A 25532-nucleotide genomic window follows, 5' to 3' on the forward strand; every position below is an offset into this window, starting at 1 on the left:
GCAGCGTGCGGCGGCGGGGGGCGCAGCGCAGCCCCGGAGAGCTGGCGGGGGTGCCAGGGGCGGGGGGCACGGCCGGGGCCCCGCCGCAGCCCCTGCGCTGCGTCCCGCTCTGCCTTGCATGGATGGAGCCTCGCCACCTTCCGTGCCCGCTGCGCTCGCGCCCGGGAGGCCTGACAGGTAACGGGCCCCCGCGGGCCGGACGGGCCCCGCCGCCCTGACACACACCCCCCCACCCCGATCCCTTCCCTGCCCGCCGCCCCTCGATGCCCCCTTCCCTGGCAGCTGCACCCTGCACCCGCTTCGCTCGCAGCTGCATCTGCCGTGCCCCTTGTCTGTCAGCCGGCCCCGGTGCCCCGTTCCCTGGCAGGTCTCTCTTCCCCCGGTGTCCCCTTCCCTGGCAGCCGCATCCCCCGTTCCCTCCCCAGTCCAGCACACCTCGTCCCCCTTCCCTGTCAGCCGGCTTTCCTTTCCTGTCAGCTGTGCCCCTGTACCCTCTTCCCTGTCAGCTGCCCGCCCTGTAGGCCCCAAACCCTTCCCTGACAGCTACATCCCCACGTACCCCTTCCCTCTCAGCTGTCCCCCCTCACCTCCCTTTTCTGACATTTCCCCCCACCCCTGTCTTTCCCATCAGTTCCCCCCACCCCAGGCTCTGTCAGGTGTCCCCTTATTTCCCCGAGGTGTCACCCCCTTCCCTTTACCAGGAGTCTGACTGCCTTTAAGGATCTCTCCTTTATCCATCCTCCCACCCCAGCCCCTGACCCCTGTTTTCCCCAGGCCCTCTTCCCCCCAGCCCTGCATCATCTGCTGGTGCCCCCCCTGCCAGGAACAGCTCCTGCTTTCTGGCTTCCTTTCCCTGTCCCAGCCCTGGCACTGCCCTGTCCTCACATTCCTCTCCCCTTTCCTGGGTGTGACCGTGCCCTGCTCCCTCCTCTGCTCGCTGTCCCCTGGCTAAAGCCTTCACAGAAGCGTTCCCTGCCCTGTGGGTGTCCTGCAGCCCCTCTCCTTGGAGAGGGGACCAGCCTCTCCTCCTTTGCAGTTAAACTCCTTCCTGGAGCTCCACGTGGGACTTGGCACTGGAGTGTTGCCTGTGCGGGGCTGAGGGGTTGCCTGGCGTCTTCGCTTTTTCCCGTGGACGTGCCAGCTGGGGGTCAGGGGTGAGGCAGGATTGCAGTGGGAGGGCTGGGCTGCGAGCACCGTGTGGCCTGAGCGTGTCAGAGTTTCCCTGAGAGTCCCCTGTGCTGGCTCTGTCAGGGCTCCCACCTCAGACCCTCTTCTTCTGGCTCCCTACTCCAGCCATCTGTCCTGGGGAGCCACTGCTGCTCCTGACAACTCCTTCAGCTGGAGAAAAACCTTCTTTTAACAAGGTGTTTGCTGATAGCCAGGACATTCCCTCTTGGTTTTTCAGGTTTCCTAAAAAAAAAAAATATTCCTATCTACACTTAAGCCTCTCAGGGTGGATTCTGGGTGGTGTTTGGATCGGTGAAATAATTTATAGGTGCTGAAGGGAAGGCTCTAAGGAATCCTCCCTTGGGATGAGCCATGTATCCAGAGGCTCGTGGTGTGCAGAGTGCTGCTTTTTTCCACTGACCTTGAGTTTGGAGCCTGAGACACTTGGGCTCATCCAAGCAGTTAGGAATGGGATTGCTTGTTTAAAAGTGCTGATTTCAGGAGTCCTGCTGCTCTGTGGGGTTCCTTGGGGTGGATGGAGCTTTCCCAAAGAGTGCTGGTGCCAAGGCTGGGGCTCAGCCCCCTCAGTGCAGAGCCCATCGCTGTCGTTGTGTTGCTGTGGGTGGGAGGTGCTCAGGTGGTTCCATGAGAGGGAAATACAAAGCAAAGGAGCCATCCCCCAAATCCAGGCTGTGTTGGAAGCGTTTGATGTTAAGTTGATGGAATTATTTGTGTTATCAGTGTCAAGGTTTTGTTTCCAGGCTTGGAGTGAGTGTTCCTCTCCATGCCCTGGAGTACCCTTTGGAAGTGTACTTTCCCAGGAGCTTAAGGGGCTTTTAAGTGACTGTCAGTGTAAACAGAGCCTGCCAGATTTGGAGCCCACGGAAATCTGTGCCTTGTTAATTTTTGACTGTGGATTTAAGCGTTGCGAAAGTTCCGTTTGTGCCCTGGAGTTCTGTGTGGCAGCGGCTGGAGAGTCCAGGGGAAAGTGCAGGAGCTGCAGGTGGGCTGATCCTCTGTGTGCTCCAGGGAGCAGCTTGAGGAGAGCTTGTCACTGGGGGAGGTGACAGCAGTTACCGGATCCCAGGTTTTTAGTCCTGTCTGGGGTGTCCCAGGCAGGTTTGGAGCAGTGAGGGATGAGGGAAAGTTGTCCTTGAAGGGTGATAGAGAAATGTGCCCTGGTGTCATCCAAGAAATAACCACAAAGAGGTCACGGGATCATGGAATGGTGTGGTTGGAAGGGACCTTATGGATGATTTTGTTGCAGTGGCAGGAGCACCTTCCATATTGTTCCAAAGCCTGTCCAGCCTGGCCTGGAACAGAGAGAAGGAGGGATGAGGTTATCTCTTACGTGTAGCAAAAGTGAAGCTACTTGTGGAGCCAGCCCTAGTAGCAGCAGTGCAGATTTGTCCTAAATTGTCCCTCACTCTGGGACTTAATCCCTCATTCCACCAGGGGCTGGTTGTGCCGGGTTAGTTGAAAGCCAGAAGCTGCAAGAATGGGTTAGAGCAGAATTTGCACGGTGGTTTTGCCTAAAGAGGAACATTCTTTGCCAATTTCCATGGTGGAAGTTTCCAAGGAATTTCCAATTCCTTTAGTGGTGACAAAGACTCTTTGGAGGGGCTTCATGTTTGGAAGCCTTTGTGTCTTAAGAAATTGGGAGGCACAGTTGATTTTTGTCTTAATTTTTTTTTATTACATATATTTTGCAGGAGATCTACAAATCTAGGGAGATTTTGTTTTAATCCAGTTTGACATTGGAGGCTGGATCTACCTGTACAGTGGTGGGGTCAATAATATTTAGTGTTAAGAACACTTAATATTTATTTTATTTGTTTATTTTTAATTTATTTAATATTTGAATGAGGTCACTGTCATATCCATGGGAACTGGAAGTCTGGGATTGTGATCAGTTGTGGCTAATGCTCAAAATGTGATCTGGAATGAGATTTTGGGCTTCTTAATCCTTTGTCTGTGTTTCCATGATAATTTAAAGGTTGCCAGAGCTTTTGTAGTTGTGGAATACCTGCTGAATAACAAAAAAATAGCAAAGGGAAAGGAGGAAAGGCTCTTGGAGCCTTCTTGGCCAAGCAAAGGCACAAGATCTGGGAGGCCTTTGAGCATTTTATTCCATCCAGTTGCCAAATCAAGCACTTTCCTGGAAAGAGAGACACCTTAGACTCCTGCATTCCTGTTGGACTGGGTTTTATCCAAGCCTGTTACCCAAGGTCTGATCTCTTGGCTGATTTTCCTCGCCTGTATTTTTTAAGAAGTAAAGTTAAGATGTGCTGATCTCCTGAGACCTGGGCCACCTCTGAGTTACCACAGCTGGCAGTGACTTGTCCAGAGAGTTGGGAAGCTCCGCAACACATCAGTAATCCCAAAAGCCCTCCCAGAAATAGCCAGCTCCTCTATATTGCTGCTCCCACCCAGGCAGGGTGGGTGTCAGGGCTCCACAAGGTAGAAAATGCTGGCACAGAGGAGTCTTTGTTGAAACACCAGGGAATTTGGGTCTGTTAAGGAGTGGTGGTTTTGGGAGGTTTGGATAATCCTTCTGTCTGTTTGTACAGAGGGGTTATAGGGTGTTAATGGTTTTGCAGTGACTTATTTAGCTCTAAACTGGCCTCTTGGTGTGGGTTATTTATGGCTGTGTATGGGAGATCTGGATCTTTCCATGCACATGCGTTTTTCCACGTGTGTCCTTGAGGTTGTTTGGTGCTGTTGGAGGAGAAAGGAGCTGATTAGAAATTAGCCATAACTAGAGGTAGGAAATGTGACAAAAATGCTCCCAAAAGAGCAGTGGGGTGTTTGTCAGTCGGGAGGTGACAGCCTGCCTGGCACTGGCATAGCGGGGTCCTAAGAGCCAAATCCAATTGCTCTCATAGAGGAAGACAAGAAATCTGCCTGGCAGGGAAGAAGAGGAGGAAGCTGGATGTTGTTTGGAGAGGGGAGACTGTGGACAGAGCCTGGGAATGTTGTAGGGAGGCTCTAAGAAGAGTGGAAGGCACTGAGGTGCTGAGGTGTGCTGGGATATTGTCCCTGTGTCTTTTGAGGATGGTCTTGGTAACAGCTTGAAGCTGTTCCCTCTTCTCCTGTTCTGTTTCCTGGAGCTGAGCCCAACCCCCCAGCTGGCCCCTCCTGTCAGGAGTTGTGCAGAGCCAGAAGGGCCCCCCTGATCCCCCTTTTCTCCAGGCTGAGCCCCTTTCCCATTCCCTCAGCCACTCCTGGGACTCCAGCTCCTTCCCAGCTCCATTCCCTTCCCTGGACACTCTCCTGCTCCTCAGTCTCTCTCCTGAAGTTTGGGGAAGCAGCTCAGAAACCCCTCAGGAGCTGCAAAGTCAGCAGATCCACCTGCCCTTGTGCTCAGATGCTGCTGCTTCCTCCCCTTCCTGTCCTTGGGAACCATTCCTGAGGAAGTTGTTGTGGCTGCCCCGTCCCTGGAAGCGTCCAGGGCCAGGCTGGACAGGGCTTGGAGCACCCTGGGAGAGTGGAAGGTGTCCTTGCCTGTGGCAGGGTGGGACAGAAGGGCCAGTGGAAGCCCTCCCGTGACTGCAGAGAATCAGATGAGGTTTGCCAGGGCTCCTGTTTGTTGCGGCATTCCTGTGAAATGCTCTTGTTTCAATGAATCAGCATTTCCTCATTTAGAAGAGGAAAAATTTGGCTTGTTCTGCTTGAAAATGTTTTTAAGATAGAAGGTTACATAGGACAAAATGGGTGTTTGAAAATTAATTTTCATTCTTTTTGTTATTTTAAGGAGAACTGTAGAAATGCCTAAATGGGCCGGGCTGTGGGATGGAAACTGGGGGAATTGCAGCATTTCTCAGGGACTGACTGATCCTTTGCTAGGCAGCCTGTCCAGCTCAGGGTTGTGACCATCAGTCTGCAATTTGAATGTTTTTTTAGCAGATGTAGCCAATTCCATGGGGTTTCAATTATTTAGGTTAGTACATTAAACTCCATTAAGAGTGTGCAAAACTCTTTAATTTCTCCTGGAAATTCAATTTTAACTGGTCACCTCTTTTCTCTTGCTGAGGTAATTAGGTGTTCAGTTCTGACCTCATGGTTGGCTGTTGTGATTTCCAAGGAATGTCCTTTTGGATATTTTAGGGGTGTTTTGCTGATAATCCAATGTAGTAAATGAGAGAGAAGATGTGGCCAAAAGCATCAGTGCTGTGTTTATTCACGGCATAGTATAATCTTTGTTGGTTGTAGAGTTTGGGAAACATGACATTGGACATGAGTGGTCATGGAATGGTGGGAGGGAAGCCTGGGACAGGAAACTGCTTCTGACTCATAGGGTCTCTGCTGGGATAGAAACATGGATTTTCCAGGCTGATATAGTCCTGGAATTCTGCTCATCATGAATTTTTCCACAAACTGGGAACGGCCTTGAGCCAGACATTCATTCTCCCATTGTTCCTTCCTTGAGTTTCTTCAGGAGCCTTTATTCCAAACTTTCCAGCTCTTAGCCACCACTGTTTCTGGGAGCCTGGCACTGTGTGAGCGGCCTAACGTGTGGTGTCCCTGCCCTGTCCCCCGTGCTGCCCTCAGGTAACTGAACGCCCTCGGTGTGGATCCTGGCCCAGCTGGAATGCTTGGATGCACAGCAGCTCTTCCCACAGCTTCTCTTCGTCTGCCCCACTGCAAGAAGATGGCAAAAGCCAACATCACCAGGGACATCATCCACAGGCAGATCAAGGTACGTGTGACCCTGTGTTCACTGGTGTTGGTAGAGAGGGGAGAGTCAGTGCTGGAGTGGGAAAAACTGGTGTTGCCTTTACTCAGGAACGAGATCTCTGTTACTTACATGTTGATAAGCCCTGTAAGGAGCTTAGGGGAACAACCACACAGGACCTGTCACTGTCCTTAATGGAGAGCTGGGATGAAGTCTGGCATGACAGGAGCACAGTTCCTCTCCCTGGGCTGGTTTGCCATCAGCAGCTCTGTTCCTTCTGAGTTGAAGAGAGAAATAGAGCTGCTTATGTTAGGGCACCACAAAGGCCCTTAGCCAGCTTCCCTCTCTGCTTTCTGTGTTCTCCCCGTGTGATCTTGCCATCAGAGGTATTTCTGACTGTAGTAAAGCTAATGATCTCTGTCACAGCCTCTCTGTCTCCTTTTCTTTAGAGAGTGCTGTGTTACTTCCTTTGTGTAGGGAAAAAAAAACTTGTGCAGTGGTGGGATCAGTCATCTGATGGCTGCTTTGGTGGAATATCAACGTGAAAGGACTGGCTGCAGCAGACACAATAGGCAATTATTGCTGGGACTCAGAGGCCTGAAATCATTTGCAGCTTTGCTGATAATCAGCATTCAGGAAAGGGATCTGTGAGTGGCCAGAATAAGGAACTGGGAGCTCGAGTGCTCGCTTTGCAGTTTGGTACCGTTATAAACTCTGTTATAAGCTTGTAATTCAATCCATGTGCAAAGATTTGTTTTGCTGCCCTAACAAGGAAGGGCTGGTTCTGTGGTTTGAGTCTTAGCCTGGGACTGTCTCAGACTGTCTGCATGTCAGACTTTGACATGTGACCTTGGGAAGATTGCTAAGTCAGGCAGTTCCTTGTAGGAAAAGCAGTATCCTACCCCACAGCCCTCACAAAGCCACTGAGGCTGCAGTAGCACAGAATTATGCCTACAGCACCTTGCATGGGCCTTGCAGTGCTTTAGGAATGCTCTCCACAGAAGTACATCATGGGGTCTGAAGTCTGTCATGGAAGCTCCTACAAAAAGCCTGGTTTGTTTTGCCTCCAATGCTTTTATGTCTGTCTCCATTTTGTCTTCAAATAGCTTTTGGTGTGTGGAGTTCATTACTGAGCATTGGGCTGGGAAGGGAATTCAGCACTTCTGTGTCTGCTCTGGGACTGCTGATGTGCTCCAAGCACCACCAGGGTGATTTCTTGGGCACCACCAGGGTGATTTTGACATTGGTGTTCCCATCTCTAAATGCTGATGACAAAGGATTACGTTGACGAGTGTAGCATGGAGTGAGACCACAGCTAGGTCAAGTCCTAGGGAAGAATCTTCATTTAGATGTCCCATCCAAAATCTGACTGGCATTCTCTCTCCTCCATTCCTGCCTCTGCAGTTGGCCTTCTTTCATCAGAGCCATCTGCTGATGCATCTGTGAGCCCTGTGAGATCACAGGGGAAACAACTGTCCTGCTTTCCTTCACCTTCATTTGTACTGACGCAGTTCTGTGGCAGCTGTTCCCATCCCTCTGGAACAGCCTGTGTGCTGCAGCTCTGCTCCCTGCCGGAGGAATAACCTATCACTGAGGGCAGCTGGCCAGTTCCACTCCCCAGCTCTTCACCCTATGCTGCTGGTGCCTTAGGACAGGCTCTGCAGTGGCACAGTTCTCCTGGGCAGCTCTGGTCCAGGACTGCTGTGCTCAGGATGGAGGTCCTGCTGAAGTCCTTGCCAAGGGATAATAGCAGGCATTCCCAAGTTCTTCCATATCTTCTCTTTCAGGCCCCAGTTAGGGTCCACTCACTCTGCCTCAGTGTGGGCTTCCCAGAGCTGGTTTTGGCTCCTCAGCTGGAGCCTGGCACTGAGTTACACAGCGTTTTAAATCAGTTCAGGGGCAAAGATTAAGATCTGCCCACCTGGAGATGTTCAGAGGATGAGAAGGATGGAGAGAGACTTGTAACAAGAATGTGTAGTGATGGGACAAGGGGGAATGGCCTTGAGCTGAAGGACAGGGTTAGATGGGATATTGAGAAGAAATTCTTTCTTGTGGGGGTGGGCAGGCCCTGGCACAGGGTGCCCAGAGCAGCTGTGGCTGCCCCTGGATCCCTGGCAGTGTCCAAGACCAGGCTGGACGGGGCTTGGAGCAGCCTGGGACAGTGGAAGGTATCCCTGCCATGGCAGGGGTGGTGCTGGAGGGGCTTTGAGGTCCCTTCCCACCCAAACCATTCTGGGATTCTGTGACTCCCTACTACAGTACAGGACCTGTGGATGCCCCAATACCTGGTGTGATTTTTAAAGTTGAAGAATGTTCTCTGAGAGGGCAGGAGGAGTGTTGTGTTTGCCGTGCTCAGTGTGGTGCCCGTTGCTCCTGCAGGAGAGGGGAGCGCTGGGCTTCGAGCGCCACTACCATGTCACCGACCCCTTCATCCGCCGCCTGGGGCTGGAGGCTGAACTGCAGGTGAGTGTCCTGAGAGCAAACCAGCTCCTTGGAGTGCCCCTTGCTGCAGGAGTGTATGAACTGCTCTGTTTTATGAGGTCAGTGCTGATTTCTTGGTCCCCGAAACTGCATTAGAGCCAGGAGTAGCCCAGTGAGAGCTTGCATGAGCTTTCTGCACTACCTGGTGCACCTGCAGGAGAACCTCTAACAGGGTGGGCACACCTAATCTCAGCACTGATGCCTGAAGAAGACAGCTGTCATCTGTTCAATGTGCCCAGCTCTAATGGGATCCCTAAGGAACAGGTTGTAGTGCACTCTGACACACCTTAGAAAAGATTGTAAGAGTATACAGAATATTCTGAGTTGGAAGGGACCCACAGGGATCATTGAAGTCTTAAGTGAAGAGCCCCATCTGGGGGTCAAACCCACAACCTTGGCATTATCAACTGCTCCATTATACCCTGCTCCACCCAACTGAGCCAACCTCTAACACATCAATTACCTTGGTTTGGGGGAGAAAAGGATTCTTTTGTCCCCCTTTTCAGTCACATCTTCCACATCAAATGCTGCTCAACATTCCCCCGCTTCCTGGTGCAGTTGTTGGTTAATGTGGATGAAGATGGATGATATAGTCACCCAGCAGCAAGGTGCTTCTAACAGAGCTATCAAAAGTGTATTTTCCCTGTGTTCCCAGAGTGCCTGTACATGTAATTTGTCAGCCTAGCCAAGGGCTTTGGAAGGAAAGTCACCTTTCTGTGTGTACAGCAGGATTTCAGCTGTAGCCTCTGAGACTAAACTGCCATTTTATTCAACGCTACCTCTTTCTATTTGTTTCATTTTGCCTTTTCTACCCCAACTGCTCTAGCATGTCTGTCTTTTCTGGAGGTGCTTATCTACTGAGCATGTGGAGTTCGTTGCAGGGTTGGAATTAAAAAAAACCTACTTTTATTGGAAGAAGTTATTTGTGAGGAGCTCACTGTGTCCTTGTCTTAGGACAGCTCTGTTTGATACATCTGAAGTTTGAGTAATGCCATCTTCCCTTGCCTCCTTCCCTCAGGGTCACTCTGGGTGTGTCAACTGTCTGGAATGGAATGAAAAAGGAGAGTAAGTATGTGGCTTAATTTGGGGAATCAGCAAAGCCATAACCCCAGGTTTTCCCAAGAGTAGGATGTAGGTCATGTTATCATAAGCAGCTGCTTCCCATTTCTAGTAAAGTAGAGCTCAAGCTCAAATTTTGAGCTGTAGTAGAGCTCACGCTTCAAAAGAAGCTTTATTTTGTTAAATATATCTGGGTATTATTAGAAATGGCCCTTTAGTTGGTTCAGAAGGGAAATGGTCAGACTAAGAAGTGGAGATTGAAGTCTGCTTCTCTTCTCTTCTCTTAAGTGGTATTATGGATTATAATGAATCTTTAGGATTTGCCCAGTGGTGGTGACATTTCCCCACCCCCTTCACCATGCTGTTAAAAGCTGCTGCTGGTGGACAGATATCCAAGGAAGGAGGTAGAGAATTAGCCCCTGTGCAATTTTAGAGGGACTCTAAAGAGCAACTTCCAGTAACCAAGTGAAATGAAGAGTTTCTGTGTGAGAAATGAGTGCACTGGAGGAAGAGTGGGTATTTCTGCACATGCCTCTTACAACATCCAAAGTCTGCCCTCTGATACTCTTCAGAATTATTTACCAGTGAAAATTTCATGTGCTTGAAAGAGAATGGCTATGAAAAAATCTAAGTTTAAAAGACCAGAGAGTTGCAGATGTCAGATTCCTTTGGTCCAGATGCAGATGGATGGACAAGGCCAAGAGCACCTTGCAATGACTTTAAAAGCAGTTTGTGGTTCACCCCCTGAGCCCTGGGACTGCCTGGGCACCTCTGGAGCCTGGGAGTGAATGCCTTGGCTGGGCTTCAGAGATGATGTGGAGCAGTTAACACAGCCAGGGTGGTAGGGAAGGTGGAGACCCTGCATTTTGCTGTTGACCAAACACTCCTGCTTTCCCATCACAATGTGGTGAGATCCCTCAGTCAACTGTGTTTCCTGTGGAGCTGCTATTTGTCTGCTTTAGCTTCTAGACTTGGCTGAAGGGATGAGCAGCAAGAACAGAGAGCTGAGGGAAGAGAGGAAATGGGCTGGTTAGGGCTGAATTAATTTAATGGATGTCTGTGGTCAAACAGCTCCACAGACCCGGGCACGGTGTGGAACAGAAGAATTTATGGTGCATATTTGTCTCCTGTTCCTTTTAGCTTGTTGGCCTCTGGCTCTGATGACCAGCATACCATTGTGTGGGATCCTCTGCACCACAAGAAACTCCTTTCTATGCACACAGGACACACTGCAAACATCTTTTCTGTCAAGGTATGTGCTTAGAAGGAAAGAGCAGCTAACAGAAACAGCAACCTGAGCAGTAAAAGGATAAATCCTTGCTGGGAAACATTTTCCTGCAAGCACTTCCACCTCCCGCAAAAAAAAAAAATTAATATTTCTAATTATGGGGAAAAGGATTAAATCTAATATTGCACTTAGTTTATGCAGATCCCAAGCTTATTCTCTCAGTGAGTTGGAAGGAAATTGTTGTAGCAGATTGGGATGTGGGATGAAGACACTCTTTTATGTCCTGCTATAGCTGGTGACTCTTGAGTGTGCATACTGACCTGTGTAATAGGGAATAACATGGGTTGGCCCACATTCCTGAAGCAGAGTTCCTGCTCTGTGACTGCCAGGGTGTCCATGTGAGCAGCCCCAGTGCTTCTCCAGCTGAGTGTCCAATCCCTCTCTGCAGTTCTTGCCGCACTCGGGGGATCGGATCCTCATCACGGGAGCTGCAGATTCCAAGGTGCACGTCCATGACTTGACTGTCAAGGAGACTGTGCACATGTTTGGAGATCACACCAACAGAGTGAAGCGCATTGCCACGGCTCCCATGTGGCCAAACACTTTCTGGAGTGCAGCAGAAGATGGCTTAATCAGGTACAGAATTCCGGTTGGTTTGGTTTTGGGAACCATTACAATGTGTGCTGTGCACAGACCTGAAGGGAGGCTGTCTCTGTACTAAACAGCTTAAGCTCATCTCTCCCTTTCCTAAAACTGGAAAGATGTATCTTGTAGAGTCATAAAGACTCTCCTCAGCTCCTCCATTTTCCTCACTGCTGGAAAGGGAGGCCAGAAAAGGAGCAGGTCATGACTTGGGAGTTTCATTTGGAATGTGAATAAATCTCTGCACATTATAGATCTGTTTTTAATGATTATCCTGGTACTGAGGCCTAGTGTGTGGTCCCAGCTCAGGACATCGCATGAGTCTCTTCCTGCTGCTTCTGTTCCCCCGTGATATGTCTGCCTCACTCCCACCCCTTTGCAGGCAGTATGACCTGCGGGAGAACAGCAAACGTTCTGAGGTGCTGATAGACCTGACTGAGTACTGTGGGCAGCTGGTGGAGGCCAAGTGCCTGACAGTGAACCCCCAGGACAACAATTACCTGGCCGTGGGGGCCAGCGGGCCCTTTGTGCGGCTCTATGACATCCGCATGATCCACAACCACAGGTAACAGCACCTGGCTGTTGGGGATTTCCTGGTGCAGGGATCTGGTGGGAAGAGGGACTTGCAGGGGTCCAGCACTCGCCTCTTTCTGGGAAGTTTCCCTCCATTTTTTCTGTCACCCAAAGTCTTTTAGCTGAGCACACCGGGGTGGTGTGAGGCTGGTGACCCCATTGCTGTGTTGGCAGCAGGCCTTGTCCTCGTGGGTGGACAAGAAAAGCTGGTGTATATGAGGCTTCCAGCAGCTGAATGCTGGAGTTATCATAAGGCTGTTCCTCTCTCTGGGTAGGAAGAGCATGAAGCAGAGTTCCTCAGCTGGAGTGCACACGTTCTGTGACCGGCAGAAGCCCCTCCCGGACGGGGCGGCTCAGTACTATGTGGCAGGTACGGGCCTCGCTCTGGGCGGCATGGGGGTGACCGGGGACTCCACTGCCTGCAGAGACAGAGTTCTGCCCATCACACAAACCCCTGCTCAGGGGAGCTCTGCCATGGGATGTTCCATGGAATTGCAGGTCATTTCACTGGGGTGGTGAGCTAGCCTTGCTGCTTTTTGTCCAGCATAACTGTGTTTTTGTCACTCCTACTGCACAGTGAAGGATTGGATATAACCTGGGCTCTATAGGCTTTCCTGGAACTGGTCCCAGCAAAGCTGCTGCTCAAAATCTTTTTGGCACAGAAGTGACTTGTCCTCATCCTGCAGATGAAGAATCAGTGATGCAGTATCTGAGCAATCTAGATGACATTTTTCTCCAGTGCTCATTATTTACTCTCTTTTACCCCAAAATGTTTGGGGTTTTTTTTTTGTTTTTTTTTTTTTACAATATCTCAGACCAGCATGTTCAGCAGACCAGTTCTGACAGTCCTGCTCCTGATGATTCCCACTAGAGGATTCCTCAGGTCCCCTGAATTGGTCATGCAACACATCTGCTGTCTGAAGAACAGAACCTGTGTGTGAGCTGAATATTTAGGAGCTTTGGTTTCCTTGTGCTGAGGGCTTTATTAAGGAAACCTAATTAGGGGGTTGAGGATGGAGGTATTTGCAGATGGCCACAAATCACAAAAGCCAAATCCTAGTGAATCCCCAAAACTGAGATTTGCTGGGTTCTGGAGGCTCATTGTTAACAAGGCAGTTATGATTCCTGTCTTCAAGTGGGGTTGCTGTGCAAAATTGGAATCATGGAATCACGGAACGGTTTAGGTTGGAAGGGACCTTAAAACACACCTTGTTCCACCCGTGCTGTGGGCAGGGACACCTTCCACTAGACCAGGTTGCTCCAAGCCCCATCCAGCCAGGCCTTGGACACTTCCAGAGATGGGGCATCAATTCCCAGAACCTGTGAAAAGGCCTCTGTGCATGGTTTGGTTCCTCGTGGAAGGATCCTGTAAACAGCGGGAAATGGAAAATCCCATGGGTGCTTGTGCTCCATGGCTTTGCTCTTGTAAAAGGGAGCAGCTGGGGTAGGACAAAGACAACAGTTAAGAGTTAAGCCAATAATTCTGGACTTGTCCTCTCCACAGGGCACCTCCCAGTGAAGCTTCCAGACTACAACAACCGGCTGAGGGTCCTAGTGGCCACGTACGTCACCTTCAGCCCTGATGGCACCGAGCTGTTGGTCAACATGGGAGGGGAGCAGGTAAGGAGGCAGAAAAGCTTCACATTGGGTCAGTGGACATTGTTGTGTGCTACTGAAAATAGGTACAGCAACTTCTCTGTGGGTAATGTGATTGATTTTAAACTGCTTTCTGATTAATTCAGACTAAATACTTGGGATTAGGGATATATTTGTTACGCTGTCACTGATCAAAGTTAAACCACGTTCTGTTGTGGTTTTCCAATTCACGTTTCACTCTCTGGAAGAGGGGAAAGAAAATAAACAAAACCAGTTCTGGAACTGACCTTTGTTGACCTAGAAAGGATTTCATAACTCATTCTTGAAACATCAAACTGCTTCTATAATAGAATGTAGTTAATGAGGAACTTGGAGAAGCAAAAGCCTTCACCTGGAATATTGATTGCTTTAATTTTAAGCTCTGGGTGATATTCATGGATCTTTTGTAAAGCCTATCAATGGAATGAGAAAATCCTCCTGACAGCATTAATCAGCGTGGATTAAACAGGACCTTTGCTTGTGGGCAGGTTGCACTGTGCTTGTCCTCTCCAGCTCTTTCTCACACGTGCACTCACTCCCTTTAGGAGAGGGTGAACCGTGGGACTGGCCTGGGCTGTCCATTCCTGTCCCAGTACAGCTGTAAATTAGGATTTCACAGAGCTGCCCTGGGAGTTTCTCGGGAAATACTGGTTTCACCTTAGGGAGACTTTTCCTCAGTGTCCTGCCTCTTCTTTGTCAATAGGTGTTTGGTTTCTTCATTATCATGGTGTTAATTGAAATATCTCAGTTGCTTAATTGAAATATGAAGCTTTCTGAGCAGGTAGGTCAGTGGTCAGGTCATCTTTTTAATTCTGCAGGTGTGGAGTAAGACCAGGTTCCTGTTAGTCAGTGTTGTTCTCTCTGAACTGGGCTGGACTGAGACACACCCCAATTACTGCTGCCATCCCTTGTGTGTCTATCTATAAAAAAGATTCCCAGTGAGAAAATTGGAAGTAGCAAACACAAACACGGATCTATGTACCTACTGAGCCCTCTTTTTATTTCTGACCTGAGCATCTCTGTTTTGCAGATTTGTCTCATGCTCTTTTTTCCTTTCCTCAGGTCTATTTGTTTGATCTGACATACAAGCAGCGACCATACACTTTTCTCCTCCCAAAGAAGTGCCACGCTTCAGGGGGTAAGTGTGATGCAGTCACAAAGGGAGCAAACAGCAGAGGGGAGTTCTGTACTGCACAGTTCATTTTCAGGGTGCAGGAGGAGAATGAAGCAGGCTGTGGGTGTTGCTAGGCTGCTTCTGCAGTGCAGTTCATACCCTGGTGCTAAAATCCTTCTGCAGTGGGACAAAACATGAGGGCAGACGTGCCATGTGGAGAGGGTGGGGGGTGTGTGAGTTGAGAGTGCCTGAAGCTGTGCTCAGGGATTAAGTAGACTGTTCAGTGGTTGAGGTCCTGGTATCCTCCCAGACCATTCCAGGATTCCATGATACTCCAACCATGGCCTGAAATTGGTCAAAAGTAATTCCCTTAGCACTTAGTTCTCTGTGTGTCTGGTTTTCTGATCTAGAATTGTATTACAAAGGACACTGCAGAGATTTCTAAATATAAGAGGAAAAATCAAATCCAGGTGGCTGGAGCAGGTGGAATCATGGAAGTTTTGTTTCTGCTCTGAATGGAGCAGTCGTGTTGGGTTGGCCCTGCTGTAAAATAAACCCTGAGCTTGTATAATCTACATTGATACTTAGCATGGCTGTATATATCTTTCTCTAACTTTCAGAAGTGCAGAATGGAAAAACCTCTACCAATGGAGTGTCCAATGGGATCCATCTCCACAGCAATGGCTTCCGCTTGGCCGAGGGAAGGGCACACGTGAGGTGAGGGCACAGCTGCCTCTCCAGGTGGTTCTGTGGCTTTGTCCTTTGCCTCTCTCAGGGTGAGGTGCTGCCAGAAAGGTGTGAGCTTCAAATCCCTTGCCCTGTTCCTGGATTGCCAAGTGGCCTCTGTCCTTGGGGCTGTGTTGGCCACTTGTGCCTGGGCTGGGAGGAATTGTCTGTGAGGATATTTCCTCTTATGATGAATTAAGGTGGACAAAACCAAGAAATGATTTTTCAGGCCTGGAAGCAAAGTGTCCTGAGTGGTAGTTGCTTCCTGGCCTGCAGGAACTGTGTGTTGATAGTGGCGGAGGCTGGCAGGTGAAGGAACCTTGCTTCCCTCTGCCATTTTTTGGGCACTTGCCTGCTGCAAACTTAACTGAAGCAGCCAGAATTGTTCTGTGACAACACTGGAACACTAGTGCCATTCTGCACATGGGAGCTAGGACTGGATGGAGCCTCTTCTATTGCTCCTGCTGATTTCTTTCTTTAGGAGCAAAATGCAGTTGGGGTGAAGGAGCAGCAGCACATCTTGGTGGCTGTTTTTCTTCCAGCTGCTGAGACTTGGTTCAAAGTCAAGACACTTATTTAATACCATATATGGGTAGTCTGGGTTCCTCCGAAGTCACTTTGTGGGCTGTTTCAGCTCCTCTCCTCTAGATGGCCCCTCCACCGCGGCAGCAGGAATGGGGCTGGAATTTTGGGTTGTGGAGCATGGGCCTGGTGAGCTCAGATGCTTCTGCATGCGCATGGTTGTGCATTTCTAAAAGAGCAGTGGAAACGTTGTTTATGCAGTCGAAACAAAGACGTATTGGTGAAGTCTGATGCTTAAAATACCCACTGCTCAATTTGGAGTGTGTCTGTAGATGAAGAAAAATTGGAAACAGTCAAATGATGTAGTGAGACTGCCAGAGGGTGGGGGGCCCTGGCACAGGGTGCCCACAGAAGCTCTGGCTGCCCTGGAAGTGTCCAAGGCCAGGTTGGATGGGGCTTGGAGCAACCTGGGGTGGTGGAAGGCGTCCCTGCCATGGCAGGGGGTGGGATGGGATGGGCTTTACATTCTCTTCCAACCCAGACTATTCTGGGATTCTGTGGTCAAAACCAAACTTTCCTCTTAAACTCCAGTTCTTCAGGTCCAGAATCCCTTCTGCCTTTTCCTGAATCTTTTTTTAGGAAGTCTAGCAAATATTAGCTAAGCTGGAACTAAACACTGCAGACTCTAACCTGGAGCAAAGGACATACAACTTACCTGTGCTGCTCCCTTCTTCTCCTGCAGCCCCCAGGTGGAGTTGCCCCCATACCTGGAGAGGATCAAGCAACAAGCCAACGAGGCCTTTGCCTGCCAGCTGTGGACGCAGGCCATCCAGCTGTACAGCAAAGCTGTGCAGAAGGCCCCCAACAATGCCATGCTCTATGGGAACAGAGCTGCTGCCTACATGAAGCGCAAGTGGTAAGGGGGCAGTGTCACTGCAGGTGACTCCCAGGGGCCACCTTGGTCCCTCTGGCAGGCAGGGTTGGGGTTGTCACACTGAAACATAACTGGGCACCTCTGGCACACAGGGGTGGTGCAGCAGTCTGTGCTGGACAAATTCTGGGGAGGCACAGCCCACCTACTGATGTGCTGTGTGAAATCCTGATCCTTTCCTGTTTAAAAAGAAACCCAAAATCCACATATGATTCACAGCATTCTGGATGTCTCCAAGGATGTCTGTGTTTCTTTGGATGGTTTGGATTTGCATTAAATAAGGGCTCTTAAATCTGCTCTCAACACATGATGTAATGGTGACTGTGCTTTATAATATCCCATGACAAGAAGTTGCTTTAGGGCTACTGGGGTGGCTTTGGTTACTGCTTTATCCAAGAACCTCACACTGCAGACACTCAGACCTAGTGGTTCCTGTGTTACCCCAGTTAACCCACACTCCTTTGACTGGAAACAAACCTCTGGGGGAGTCTGGGGAGGTGGTGGATCCTTGCAGTCCGGAGAGGATTCTGCCCTGCTGCTTGCAAAACACCCTGTCAGCCTCTGCAGTAGGTAATGTCTGCTCTGACCAGTGGCCAGAGCTGCATCTGCAAGATACAGCTGAATTATTTTAGTGCCTGTCCCCTTGAGTAGAGCAAGACTGAGTACCATGACTTGCCATTAACATATTTAAAATAGCTGTGGTCCTTCATCTCCATTTGCTTTGTGAGGATATCCTTCTCCTCTCCCTGCTGAAATCCCCAGTATGAATTCTCCTCTCTTCTTGCCAAGATAAAGAGCAGCCAGCAGTTGTTGTGACTGTTGGTAACTGGCCTACTGGCTGTTTTGCAATAGCGGAGATTTGGGAGCTGCCTCAAAAAGACCTCAGTGTTCAGAAGGAGAAGAACAATAGGTTGAGATTAAGGGATGGAACACAGAAGCTGAGTGCTGATCTCATGAATGACAGTTTTCTTATAGGAATCATTTTTCCCGAAGGGTGCTGGCACATCTGAACCTTTCAGTGTGTCAGCTACTGCTTTGCCACAGTTTTGGGTAGCAGGAAGATGTGGAAAACATACACAGTGGGTTTCTGTGGCATGCAGGGGCTAGGATTTCAATAGCACTGAGGTGATACCTGCCAGGTGCAGAAAAGGGGCACTTTTCTGCTAGGAACAGTTTGTGGAGTGTGGGGAAGGTGGCTGGGATGTCACTGAGCAGGGGGAGAGGCAGACAGTGACCCAGGCTGAACCACTATGTGTCTCTGAGGTGTTCTTGATGTCTGGAGCAGGTACAGGTACAGGCCACCCTCAGAACCCTGCAGGTTCTGCTTTGGCCTCATTCTCTGAATAACAGAGCAAGGAAAAAAGGAAGGTCTGTAATTTCCTAACCTCCCCTTGTTCATCTCCCTTAAGATGCTGCTCATATTTTCCAGCACTTCTAAGGCTGTCCTTTGAAATTTTGCTCCTAAAAGCCAACTGCATCCCCCTCTGGATTGCTTTCAGCAGTCCACGTTGGCAGTACTGAGCTGATTTCTAGTTTTGCACAAGCTGAGTCAATCCTGTAACAAAGGGAGAAGTCAGAGCCTGCTTTACCATGTCCATTTTCACACCAGTCTGTTGGGCTGCCAATGCTGGTAGTTGAGCTTGAAGGATGTTTGAGGGTGGCAAAGCAGTTTAAAAGCCCAGTCATGTGTGCAAGTGTGGGACACCTGTCTGTCACCCTAACAGGTAACTTGCATTCCCTCTTTCTCTGACTAAAAATGGCCTGTTGCTGCGTGTCCTGAATTAACCCTGGCAGTGCTGCAGAGGTACCGGAGAGCCATGTTCCTGCTGCAGATCTCATGGGCAGGGCTGTGCTGGGGAGTGTCCAGGACCCACCTGGACAGGAGGGAGCTGCAGCGTGCATGGATTGCAAAACAAGCTCCTGCAAGATTTGGAGCTCCCCTTAATAAGTCCAGACACTGAGACGCCGCTTCCCTGTTCCACCTGTGCATGAGGAAGAGCTTCTTCACTATGAGGGTGACAGAGCACTGGGACAGGCTGCCCACAGAGGGTGTGGAGTCTCCTTTACTCGAGATAATCAAAAACTGGACACAGTCCTGAGGAATGTGCTGTAGGGAGCCCTGTTTGTACAGGGAAGGGGTCCTGCATGACTTTCAGTGCTCCCTTCCAACCTGAGCCTACCTGTGGTCCCCTGACAGAGGTTTCACGTGATCTAAAATTGCTGCTCTGTGAATTCATCCTCTCCTTGGGAGTGTTTTGGACCTTGGTGGGTGCAGTGCACAGAATCTTGGAATGGTTTGGGTTGGAAGGGGCTTTAAAGCCCGTCTCATTCCATTCCCTGCCACGGGCAGGGACAACTTCCACTATCCCAGGCTGCTGCAAGAACTGTCCAGCCTGGCCTTGGACACTTCCAGGGATGGGTCAGTCACAGTGGGGCATGCAGGTTACAGATATGAAACATTATCATTATTATTACTATTATTAACCATCAAATGGAGCCTTGGCACTCTGTTTAGGCAGCTTGTGGTGTCTGAGCAGTTGAGGTACCCCAGGTGTGTCTGCCCTGCCAGCCTGAGCTGGGCACCACACAGGGCTCACCAAGTCCATCCTGCTTCCAGAACACATCCACAGACAGCCTCACTGCCAGAGCCCTGAGCTTGGGAAATCAGGCTGTAAACGGGATACAAATACCCAGAACAGTCCATCTGCTGTAACGCTCACTTCTAAAACTCTGCCGTTTTTTCCTGTAAAGGTGAGAAAAGGTTCCTGCTCGAGACGTTTGTCCCTTGGTGGTGGGAGGTCCTGCAGCTGCTGGCCGGGGCTCCGTGGGCTGGAGCTGTGCCGTGTGTCCACACAGGGGCACGATTGAGCTGTGACAGGGAGCCCGCCTGGCACGGGAGGGCTGCGCTGCCTGGCCAGAGGGCTGCTGCATCCTCCATCTTCAAAGGACTTCCCGAAATGTGCTGCAGCAGGGAGCTCTGCTCTCTTGGATTTAAAATGGCAGGTCAGGCTGGCGGGGCAGCCTGGTGTGGTCACATCCCAGAGCTGCCTGTGGGCGTCTGCTGAGGCCTTGGGGAGGCTGGGCTGGGTCAGGTGGTGCCCCCGAGTCACAGCAAATGCTGTTAGTGAGCTCCTGGGGTGTGGGATTGTGTAGAGAGCTGGAAACAACAAGCTGTGCAGTGAAATGAGGGCTGGGAAACAGCAGTGGAAAATGTTTGCTGTTGCTGCCTGGGCTGGCTGATCCACCGCTCTGCTTTCCTCAGGGATGGGGACCATTACGATGCTCTGAGGGACTGCTTGAAGGCCATATCCCTAAATCCATGCCACCTGAAGGCCCACTTCCGCCTCGCCCGCTGTCTCTTTGAACTCAAGTACGTGGCAGAAGCACTGGAGTGTCTGGATGACTTTAAAGGGAAGTTTCCAGAACAAGCACACAGCAGTGCCTGCGATGCACTAGACAGGGACATCAATGCTGCCCTCTTCTCCAAGAGTGATAACGGTGAGTGCTGCTCCTCCTGGGCTTCTCCAAGGTTACAGTGAAATCTAATGAGCACACAAGGACTTTCCTCCTTAAACTGCCCCTCTGAAGTAAAGCTCCAACTTCTGAGAGAGATTGATTGTTGCTGTGCACAAAAACTGGCCCGAGCCTGTTCTTTCCTTGTGCCTGGTCCTGGTTTGCTCTTGAGTGAGAGTGTGATAAAAGGAGTCTGATGTAGCCAGGAGATAATCTGGAAGGAAGGAAGCTCATGCTCTGAGCCCTGCTTCCTGCTGGAATTGCCCTTAACTCTTCTCTAAGGCTGCTGGGGTCTCCTGGGGTGTGTTTTGCTTAGAACTCCCCCAGGGGTGCTGAGGGAAACGTGTTGTCCTTGCAGCTGAAGACAAGAAGGGGGGTGGCCCCATCCGGCTGCGAGCCACGGGCCGCAAGGACTCCATCTCTGAGGATGAGATGGTGCTGAGGGAGCGCAGCTACGACTACAAGTTCCGGTACTGCGGCCACTGTAACACCACGACAGACATCAAGGAGGCCAATTTCTTTGGCAGGTATGCTGGCAGATGGTAGCAAGGGTGCAGGACAGGAGTGAACAGCAGCAGGATTATCTGTTCCATGGAAGCCTCGCGTATAGCCCCATGTTACTGTTCATAAAATGACATGGACACACTGGTTTGGAGGGTTGGGAGGAGCTGACAGGAACCCTCCTCCCACGTTGCTGCATGAGCAGCTGATGAGGAGCAGATCCACAGAGGACCTGGTTGGGCTAGCAATTCAGAAATCCACTTGGGATTGAAAACAGGGCTCCTGGGGATGCAGGGAACCAGCATGGGGAGCTTTATCTGGATACGTAAGTGTGAGGGATGTCAACCTGCTGATGACAAGCCATGTGAAATTCTCAGCCTGCTGGAGCCTGGCTCTTGAGTGTGACCCCCAGGCTTTGCTCCTCTGCCCTAGCAACGCCCAGTACATCGTCAGCGGCTCGGACGATGGCTCCTTCTTCATCTGGGAGAAGGAAACCACCAACCTGGTGCGTGTGCTGCAGGGAGACGAGTCCATTGTGAACTGTCTCCAGCCTCATCCCAGCTACTGCTTCCTGGCCACCAGTGGCATCGACCCGGTCGTGCGACTCTGGAACCCCAGGCCGGAGGTAAGAGCTGTAGCCAGAGCCTCCCTCTTTTCCTGCTGTCTTTTCCCACTGGGATCTCCCATTGCAGCAGCAGGAGCAGCCCCTCCTTGGTCCTGAGTGCTCTCCCCTGGTGTCTTGCAGAGTGAGACCCTCAACGGCCGCGTGGTCGTGGACATGGAAGGTGCTTCCCAAGCCAACCAGCGGCGGATGAACGCGGACCCACTGGAGGTGATGTTGCTCAACATGGGCTACCGGATCACAGGACTGACCAGTGGTGGGGCTGGAGGCTCAGATGATGAAGACAGTTCAGAGGGGCAAGTCCAATGCCGGCCCAGCTAAAACAGAGCTGCCTCTCCTTCCTCTAAATGTTTGGCTGAAAGGGAACCGAGTTTCCTTGGTCCTGAACTTTATCTGGTGAATGACTGCACTGTTTCGCACTATGCACAGGGTAGGACAAGCTGGCAGGGACAGGAGCGGCCGTCTCTAAATTATCACCACCTCCTCCTCTTCCATGGCAGTGCAGTCCGGGGTCTGCCTTTAGTGGAATTTAGTCCCAGCAGGGGTCTTTGAGTTGTCTGTGAGCAGTGTAACTGGTGATTATTTTTCCAGAGCTGCTGTATGATCTGGTACAGGGGCTGTTGCCTGCATTGCAGGGGGGATGTTAAATTCCTGAATAAAATACAAACCTAGGGCAGGGGTTATGGAATGAATTTACTGCAGTGATGTTGAAAGCTTGACTGTGCTACCAGCCTGTCTAGAGGCCCCTGGTTTACGGTTGTTGGCCATGAAACACCTGTTTTGTCCCAGAACACCTTTCTTCTGGCTTCCATCTCAGACACGTCAGCAGATGTAGCTGTGCTGTATTGAGGACTGGAGGCTGCCTGTCTTGTCCCCCTGTCATAGCTGAGGGATCAGTGAAGGCACTGGGTGTGTGCAGCTCCACGGGGCAAAACGAGCTTGCCCAGTTCTGATACTCCCTCCTGTGGTCTCTGAGTCCTTGCAGGGAGGTGACAGCAATGGGCACAGGCTAGATCAGAGGCCCAGGACTTGTGTAGCTAAAGCTGCTGAGGAAAAGGGCAGGTGACAGCACCTCTCCATTGCCCAAGGTGTGTAGCTGTGTTCGCTTCCTCTTCTCCATGTCACCTGTGCAGGAGCTGAGGATGTTGTTGCCGTGTGAATGATACAGCTACAGTCTGGAGCTGTCAGAAGCAGCATTTTTGTGCAGGTGGCTGCTCTGTCTTGGCCAAGGTGGGCCTTCCCTGCCTCTTCGTTGGTGTAACATCAGATGGATTCGTGGTCCTCTCAGGAACTCTCCTTCCTGTTCCCAGTCCCCACGGCCTGGCTGGCTGCACAGCCAGGAGCACACCTGGAAACACAGCACTGTACTTCCATTCCTTCCCCCTCCTGTAACACACAGCCCTGTTTTCCCCTCTTGCAGTTGCCAAACACTAAATACCCCACAGATCTTACACAGCTGTGCTACAACCACCTCTGGAGGTTGTTTTTTCTAGGACTATCAACTAAGACCAAAGAGCCCCTGGAGATCTGAACCGCTCTGCGCTGTCTCGTGTCTCTTCCTGCCGAAGGTCTGAACATGTTAGCCTTGGTCCCAGGGGTGTGAAGTGTGTGTCTGGGAGTGTGTGCACATGTGTGTGTGCTGTTCTTCCACGTGGTGCAATCCCTGGTCTTCCTGTTGCTGCTGTGGAAAGATGAGAGGCCTCTCTTTCCTCCCCTGGCTGCCTCTGGCTGCCAGGCACTGCTGAGCGCAGCTGCGTGGGGCTGCCTGAGCCAGGGCTGCCTCTGCCTTCCAGAACAATCCTGGAGATGAGGAGCGAGAGAGGTCAGCTGGCAGCATCTCTCTGTTCCTGCAGAGGGAGGGCTGAGAGCCGAGGGTGCCCCTCGGACAGACTCTCCTGCTCTGTCCCGGGGTGAAGCCCGCGCTCGCCCCGCTGCTGCGGGAGCCCCTCAAAGGGACCAGCTCCCCGTGCTCTGCCTGGCTGTGAGGGCAGGATCGGCCTCCCCTCTCGTGCTGAGGGTGAGTTCACCTGGCTGGGGGCGTGGCCAGGTGCACCCCCGGCATTTGCTGCTCTTCCAAACCCAGAGGCAGCAGAAAATTCTCTTCACTTGGGTGGCTTTCTGACATAGTCTGCCCTTTTCTTTTTTTGCTTAAGGCTTCCTACTAGATGTAGCCTCTTTTTTTTTTTTTTTTTCCTATTCTCCTCCCACTCAAACTTTTTTTTCAGCTTTCAGTAGACAACGTCTGCAGACTTTGATTTTTAAACTGAGAGACTGAGATGGAAAGCTCTGAAGAGAACAGACCTCTCCCTCCCCATTCACCTTTTGCTGTGGCAGCTATTTTTTGGTTTTTTTTTACCCTTGTGAGACAGTGCAGCTCTTTTACCTGCCAGTTGCAGTGTGAAAGCAACCAGATTCCCTGCCTCTGCAGTGGGTTGCTGTTTTTAATGGCTGCTTTGGTTAAAAAAAAAAGGAAGATTAATAATAATAGGAGAGAAGGGGAGAGGAAAATCTTTCTGCCTCTAGCCCCTTTTCCCCTTGCTGTGGGCAGATTACCTGCTTGTCGCTTGTTAACGAGGAATTTGTATTTATTCATGAAGGAAAAAAAACACACTGGGGAAGTCAGGAGAAGATGTTGCTTTATTGACCTCTGCTGTTTACTTCAACCCCCTCTTTGGGAAAGCTTCTTCCTGCTCTTTCTGGTTAACTCTTTCTAGCCTGGGATATGCAGGGATGCCTCCTTTATTTTTGTATTCTAGCAATGGGCTCTCCGTTAGGAGACTCTAGGATTCTCTTAGTGTTGCAGTGACCATTGCTTCTCGCTTTTTTGAGTACTAAAGACGATCATCTCATAAACTTTGCCCCTGCAGTTGTAGAGGTAACACACGAGCCTTACTGCCCTCATTAGAAGGAGCAGAAAACTTGTTTCTCTGGTCCCTGGAAGAGAAAGGGTTAAGCGATTAAACAATTCTTTGTTCTAGTTCTTTCTTGGTGTCTTTTTGTTCAGGGGATCCTTGTGGTTTTGTTCTACCTTTCTCCTCTGTGAGGGTGGGTGGAGGGTGGCCTGGTTGGACCAGGTGCTGTCAGTTCTTCAGAGAACAGAGGCTCCAAACACTTGCGTGGGAAGGGGGCTGGGGAACCCAAAATGTGGCCCTTAAATTGTGATGGCCACGGAGTCAGCGCTGAGTTAATTTATCCAGGTTTAGGAACTCGGAGGTGTCGGTGGAGTGAGGGTTTGGAGCTGCCAGCACTGGGGTGGGGATGGGAGGAGGGGAGGGAGCACATCCTGCAGAGCTGCTCCAGCAGTCCCTGTGTCTGCTCTCAGAGACAGCAGAACTCTGAAATCCTGGGGAGGCCCCTGCTGAGCCCAGGAGCCCGAGGGAAGTGTGGAGGCACGGAGCTGCATGAGCCCATCCTGGCTTGGAGCTGCTCCCAGGGGAGTCCCTTGGCCCGGGCTGGGGGCTCAGGAAGACATGGGGTCACCTGCCCGAATCACCCTTCCTGAGGGAGCTCCCGAGGGGTTCCGGTGTCAGCAGCAGCACATTCCCTGCCGTACATGCTGTGCCCTTTGCACACAGAGCTCTTCCTTTGCTAAAGGATTTCACAAACTCACTTCTTCCTCCGGATTCCTGCTGCAAAACCTCCCAAGTATTTCCTTGCTGTCCAATCTGCAGGCCTTAAGGGAGAGTTAGAAAACCAGGCTGTTATTCTCAGAATCCATTTGAACTCTTCTCTTAAAAATTCCTGTTGGACACCTTTCAGCCGAAGGTCTTTTGAGACCTCTTCATTTCAAATCCTGTCTGATATAAATTATTGCTTTAAAAGGCAGCTCTGCTGTAACAAAGCAATGAGCATCCATAGCTGGAATTGGCAATCAGCTAATTGGGTCAGCTCTTGGAGTGAGTGGTTGGAAGCTGAGTGTTTGAATTGTGGGTGGAAATGGGTAGAAGGACCCAGAAAATGAGTTGTATTTGTCATTTGGATGAGAGGATTGGGTTGAGGAGGGATATGCTCCGGGATGTGGGGGGAGGAACATATTTGCAGCCTGACTGACAAATTCACTTTTCTCTGATGGAACTGTTGGCAGTGCCAGCGACAAAACTGCAGAGGGCTCAAGATGGGCCCTTCGTATGAGCAAAATGGGAG

The 25532-nt window shown here is 50.7% G+C and overlaps 1 protein-coding gene across 3 annotated transcripts; it reads left to right on the forward strand.

The window, feature by feature from the left end:
- On the forward strand, positions 1-24366 carry WDTC1 (WD and tetratricopeptide repeats 1). 3 transcript variants are annotated; one of them, XM_053964351.1, is made up of 17 exons: positions 232-367; positions 1037-1154; positions 5719-5866; positions 8222-8305; positions 9342-9388; positions 10523-10634; positions 11059-11246; positions 11635-11817; positions 12101-12195; positions 13330-13445; positions 14523-14598; positions 15195-15291; positions 16565-16738; positions 20016-20251; positions 20625-20793; positions 21200-21392; positions 21513-24366. In XM_053964351.1, the coding sequence occupies exons 3-17, from the start codon at positions 5759-5761 to the stop codon at positions 21708-21710; spliced, it is 2076 nt and encodes a 691-aa protein (XP_053820326.1). In that variant the 5' UTR covers positions 232-367; positions 1037-1154; positions 5719-5758; the 3' UTR covers positions 21711-24366. The 3 variants fall into 3 exon arrangements, with proteins under 3 accessions (XP_053820324.1, XP_053820326.1, XP_053820325.1); XM_053964349.1 differs by lacking the exons at positions 232-367; positions 1037-1154 and adding an exon at positions 1-177; XM_053964350.1 differs by having other exon boundaries at positions 232-1154.
- The last annotated feature ends 1166 nt before the right edge of the window (positions 24367-25532 follow it).

This window comes from Vidua chalybeata, chromosome 25 (assembly GCF_026979565.1).
Source record: "Vidua chalybeata isolate OUT-0048 chromosome 25, bVidCha1 merged haplotype, whole genome shotgun sequence".
NCBI classification, from domain to species: domain Eukaryota; kingdom Metazoa; phylum Chordata; class Aves; order Passeriformes; family Viduidae; genus Vidua; species Vidua chalybeata.

What these genes read in the sequence shown, in the direction of transcription:
- WDTC1 (XM_053964349.1), top strand. Translation starts at nt 5,759, where the DNA reads ATGCTTGGATGCACAGCAGCTCTTCCCACAGCTTCTCTTCGTCTGCCC. An exon ending in GAAGTGCCACGCTTCAGGGG is followed by an intron (nt 14,599 to 15,194) that starts GTAAGTGTGATG and finishes TCTAACTTTCAG; the next exon opens with AAGTGCAGAATGGAAAAACC. An exon ending in CTTCTCCAAGAGTGATAACG is followed by an intron (nt 20,252 to 20,624) that starts GTGAGTGCTGCT and finishes TTGTCCTTGCAG; the next exon opens with CTGAAGACAAGAAGGGGGGT.